This window comes from Akebia trifoliata, chromosome 11 (genome assembly GCF_017979445.1).
Source record: "Akebia trifoliata isolate Shusen 1 chromosome 11, ASM1797944v1, whole genome shotgun sequence".
In the NCBI taxonomy this organism is placed as follows: Eukaryota; Viridiplantae; Streptophyta; class Magnoliopsida; order Ranunculales; family Lardizabalaceae; genus Akebia; species Akebia trifoliata.
In genome coordinates this window covers 42,049,209-42,054,356 of record NC_141385.1, presented here as the reverse complement: position 1 = coordinate 42,054,356, position 5,148 = coordinate 42,049,209, and the positions used below count along the sequence as shown (strand labels likewise).

Sequence of the window (5,148 nt, the reverse complement as noted above, 5' to 3'; positions counted from 1 at the left end):
TGGTTACAGAGTTAGGTATCCTAAATTGATCCCTGACAGAATCTATGTTAGGTCTAGTGGGGGGTTTATGGGTTTCTTCCCCATGATAAATAAAAATTCAAAGGAAAAGAAAGCAAAGAAGATCAAGAAACGGTGAAGAAAGTACCTTAAAGAAAAAAAAGAGGATGAGATCCGAGCAAAAGGCACTGAGCAAGAGAAGAAGGCAAGAGTGTGAAAGCTAGAGAGGGATGAAGACAGTAGCAAAAGTAGTAGAAGAATTGCAAGGCTCTCCTTAAATAAGGTAAACAATCTCGGGATTCGTAAAAGAAATCAATGAATAGGAAGACATCGATATTTGACAATCCAAGAGGGATGAACCTCGAAGAACGAGACCATCAAGGCAAAAAAAATGCGCGTGATCGAGCATAGAAGTCCATTCGACCATGTAACAACGACACCATATTGGGCCAATGGGAATGTGACATGTGTACATAAGTGATGTGCGACCGACATCATGACGCATGAGGTGGAGGGTCACGCATCAATCACTTAAACGGCACAGTAAAAATGACCGGCAGAAAAATGACGCGTGTGCTAAGCATTAATGAGGTAATTATTGCGCATCGAGTATGACCGTTCTATCCTTATGATACCACGTGGTTTGCACACCGAACCTTATAGTTAGATAATAACTCTCGGTAACCTAGGTTACACCTGAGTTCCTGAAAGGGGCATTGTGGAGAAAAAATTTACCAATCTCGAAGTAGGGACATGCAACAAAATGATCATCCGACCCATCGATGAGGATGAGAATACAATAAAAGAAGACATAAGCCGTAGGATTGGAAAAAGCGTCTAAATCTGAGATTCCTAAAAATACAGGATCTTATACTAAGTCGAGCAATTATATTTCGAATGAAGAATAATTAGGAGGAAATCAAGGGCTCAACATCACGAAGTAGGTACGCAATATTTTCTATCTAAAAGAAGTCTTAAAACTTAGATTTTTTTTCTAACTTAAGCATCGGAGTCTTTATGGTACAAGAGACGGGGAAAAGACCTCGAGGGCTCAAGGACTGAGAGATCAAAGGGTAGAGAATCTCGAGGTATTCACAAAAACTACCTCTACACATATTATATTGGTAAAGTCAGAACTTAAAATGACAGATCTGATTGGATTCAGATCTAATAAATTATTATCACAAAGGAACCCATCCAAACCAATCCGGACCGATCCATTGACAGCCCTACTCGGTCATAAGATGTGGGACAATAACTCATGGATATGTACGGTCCTAGAAAAGTATATCTCTTGGGAAGCAATATTAAAATCAAGGGAATACAGGATATGCACTCAACCCATATGATGCGTGACACAATGATTTTCCTCCTTTTTCACGAAACTATTTAGTCCTTCAAAAGTCGGTTTGTTAAGTTGAATTTCCACATAGTTGTTGTCATGTTTGATAGAAACATCTTTGTCAGCACTCATGAAATATTGCAACACATTTAAAATAAAGTACAAGAATCTTCAAGTCTGTTGATCTGATGACTATAAAATGTTAAAAAAGTTGGAACAAATTACATCTTCCCTTTCGAACAGCTTAGATTCTTAAGATACTGTGACAAATATACTATCAGAACTACCACATCACCACTCCTTTCCCTGTCCTGGCCAAATTAATTCAAACCAAATTCATTTTCTCTAAGAGTTAGGTATGAACTTAAAGTCGATAATATGACACGTGGCATACATGATCAAATATTTGGACAGTCAACATGTTATGCCTCCCTTTTGAATTGTCATTTAATAATGCTATGGACGGTTTGCAGACCAATTCTTAAACGGATGCATGATAAAAAATTCTGTGGTCCATATTTGCACCTTATTTTCCAAATCACTTTGGATAATTGGACGGTCCAGATTGCAGGGCCAGTTTGATTAATTGTCCCAGAGTTAGGATGCAATGTTTCCATGTATGTTAATATTACCATACACCAACCTTTTTGTAAGTTATATATATAGTGTTGCTTTTAAGTAAACCTTTCATCTTCATCAATTCTAACACAGTTTTGTTTTTGAAACAAAGCTTATAATTTGTTTAGTTTCTTGTAAACTTGTTGATTTTCTCTCCATCTTCTCTAGTAACTAATCTGCTTGTAAACTTTTGAAATGGTGAAGGTATTGAGATAATTTAGTTTGTCTTTTTATCATTCTGTCATTTTACATACTGATTGTGATGGAGAAGTTGATATTTCTATAAATATCTTGCAGCAAAAGGTGGTGATGAAAGTATCCATGATCGACGAGAAAAGCCGCTCTAGAGTCTTAAAAACCGTGGTGGGAGTGCCAGGTATGTTATACTTACTTAGGGTTTGAACCCATATCTCAATTAGATTTGTACTAAAGTTGGATTCAGTCTTGGGCCTTAGAATCATTCATTTTGTCCCAGCTGGTCATCCACTTTTTTAGTTTGAGGAGATGTCTTACATTAAGGCGGTGTTTGTTTGCGCTATTTTTCAGCGCTTATTGCTGAAAAAAATTAAATTCAGCACTTTTGTCAAAATAGCACGTTTGTTTACTCGTGCTTATTGTTGAAAATAAGTGAAAAAAATTCAGCACTATTTTGATGCTGAAAAAAAGTGCTGAAGCGGTAAGCACTTCGCTTTTTTCAACACGGACAAGTATGCCCTTTGTTTTTTTGAGCATGGACAAGTATGCCCTTATTCTTAAAAGGATATTACCTCTTATATCCCATGGATAAGTATATAAATACCCCATAAATTAATAAACCCACACCATAGCTAAATTATTTTGTCTTATATGGGTTAAAAGTTTTGGAATGAGTTGATTTTTGGTGAGGATGATCTCTACAATGAGGAGATCATCCTCACAAAAAATCAGCACATCTTGAAACTTCTAACCCTATTCAAACAAGTTCAAGAACCGTAAATTGTCCATTTTTTTTTTTAAATCTATTTTTAACGAGTTAGAAGTTTCAAAATAGGCCGATTTTTGGTGAGGATGATCTCTAGACCATATAAACCATCCTCACTAAAAATTTGCTCATTCCAAAAATTTTAATCCATATAAAACAAAACAAAAAATGGCTATAGTGTGGGTTGCCCTTATTAATTTATAGGGTGCTTTTATAATTACACATCCTTCATTTCTATAAAAAATTATTCATCCAAAATTAAGTTCTTTTTAAAGTTGATTTCAAATTTTGGTGACTTATATGACATTATTATTTTTAATTTGAAATTTGTGGGCTTTTATAAATAGAAATTATTATTTATAAATTGAAGATTTGAGTATTATTTATTATTAAAAAATAAATTGTATTTTAATTTTATAAGAAATAATATATTTTATTGTTTTTGATAATAAATAAGCATTTGAAACATGCAAACAATGTATAATATGATTGTAAGGGTAACAAAGACAATTTATCAATTTCAGCAATGTGTAACAAACATAATTCAGCATCTAAACAAACAACTTTTTCACACTTAAATTCAGCGCTTAATGCTATTCAGCACTTATTTTTTTCAGTTTAACAAACAGCACCTAAGACTACCAATAATTAATTTTCACTCCATGCATGCATGCACGTACAAATTAAGTACAGGCACCACACACCAGTTGTGGACTTATACTGTTATAGACATATAGTTGAAAATGAATCGGTCCCCATGTACGGAGGTGATAAAGTACTGTCAGATTGACGTAAAATTGATTATATGAAGACCAAGAGATGATCATGGACCCATGCTGTAAATTGTAATGCATTCTCCACCATCCTTCGTATGGGTAAGTATCACGTATTGCTAACCAGCAGACAAGAGTGTTAAAAAATATAACTTGAAAATAGGGAAGAAAATTGCTTTGAGGCACAATAATCTACGTTGTGAAAAAGGTTCTACTTCTACTGCCTTATAAAACAGTGAATTTTTCCCCTAATTTTAACCCCATCCTCACAATGGTGGTTCATCTCTCTCTCTCTCTCTCTCTCTCTCTCTCTCTCTCTCTCTCTCTCTCTCTCTCTCTCTCCACTTCTTCCTCTCATGGAGTTCTCCTTTTATAGTCTTCATCTTCTTCGGCTCTGGTTAGGGAAACAGACCCCAACGACGATTAAATGTAATCCTTAGTCTCTTGTTTATTTGATTAATTGTCGTTGGCTAATGTTGCAGGGTGCTTATCGGTTTCATTAGAAGGCAAAGAGAGGGATATGGTGGTTGTGATCGGTGAGGGGATGGATCCTGTTGTGTTGGTGAAATCATTGAGAAAGAAGGTTGGTTATGCCGAGCTTATCAGTGTGGGTTCTGCTGATTACAAAAAGTTGACTGAGGAAAAGAAACTAGAGAAACCCATGACGATGATGACGCAAGGATTTCCTGTTCTGCAACATGTTAACATTCCTGATTACAATCCTGATCCATGCTCTATATTATGAGGATATTAACATCCCTAAATGACAACATCAAACTAGTTTAATATTGTAATCTCATATTGTTACACATTCACTGCAATAAATTTTATATGAGAGGAAGCTTTAAATTCAGCTAAGAAAAAGAGGTAATAGATTCTTTAAAAAGCATTTCAACCATAAACATCAAGAAAAGCCCCTTAATCTTATTATTAAAAGCTTGGTTTCTCTTAATTAATAAATTTATAAAGTATCTAATATTCTAGAGGTTGTGAGGAAGCAAATCAAGAGTAAAGATAAAAGAACAAAAAAAACACACAAGATTTATATGGCTCGGCAAATTACCTACATCCACAGAGGAGAAGGAAAAAAATCCACTATCAACGATAAAGATTACTTACTTTTTGTCCACAGCAAAAAGAAACCTCAGAGAAAAAAAAAAAAAAAACTAGACATCTCACAACACTAGTGAACGTTGATTAACTCCTACTTGACCGAGATTAGACCTTTGACCAACACAATCCAACCCAAGTAAAGATGGTGCCTAACACGTAGGCCCATAGTTGTTCCCAAATGTCATTTTTTGCAGTGAAACTCTATTATATCTATGTAAGAGTTCCTTTTTTTTTTTAAAGAAAAAATGACATTTTTTTACGGCGGAACGTTAATGGCATTTTCTAAAAGTCACCTCTAATTGTTGACCAACAACGGCGTTGTTTACTAGAGCGCTGGGAATACC

At 35.0% G+C, this 5,148-nt stretch overlaps 1 protein-coding gene across 1 annotated transcript; it reads left to right on the top strand.

Moving 5' to 3' along the window:
• Positions 1-2,036: 2,036 nt before the first annotated feature.
• Positions 2,037-4,591, top strand: LOC147391770 (heavy metal-associated isoprenylated plant protein 16-like). The gene is made up of 3 exons (XM_086459593.1): positions 2,037-2,161; positions 2,255-2,333; positions 4,174-4,591. Exons 1-3 carry the CDS (start codon positions 2,153-2,155, stop codon positions 4,434-4,436), a joined length of 351 nt encoding a protein of 116 aa, XP_086315719.1. The 5' UTR covers positions 2,037-2,152; the 3' UTR covers positions 4,437-4,591.
• The last annotated feature ends 557 nt before the right edge of the window (positions 4,592-5,148 follow it).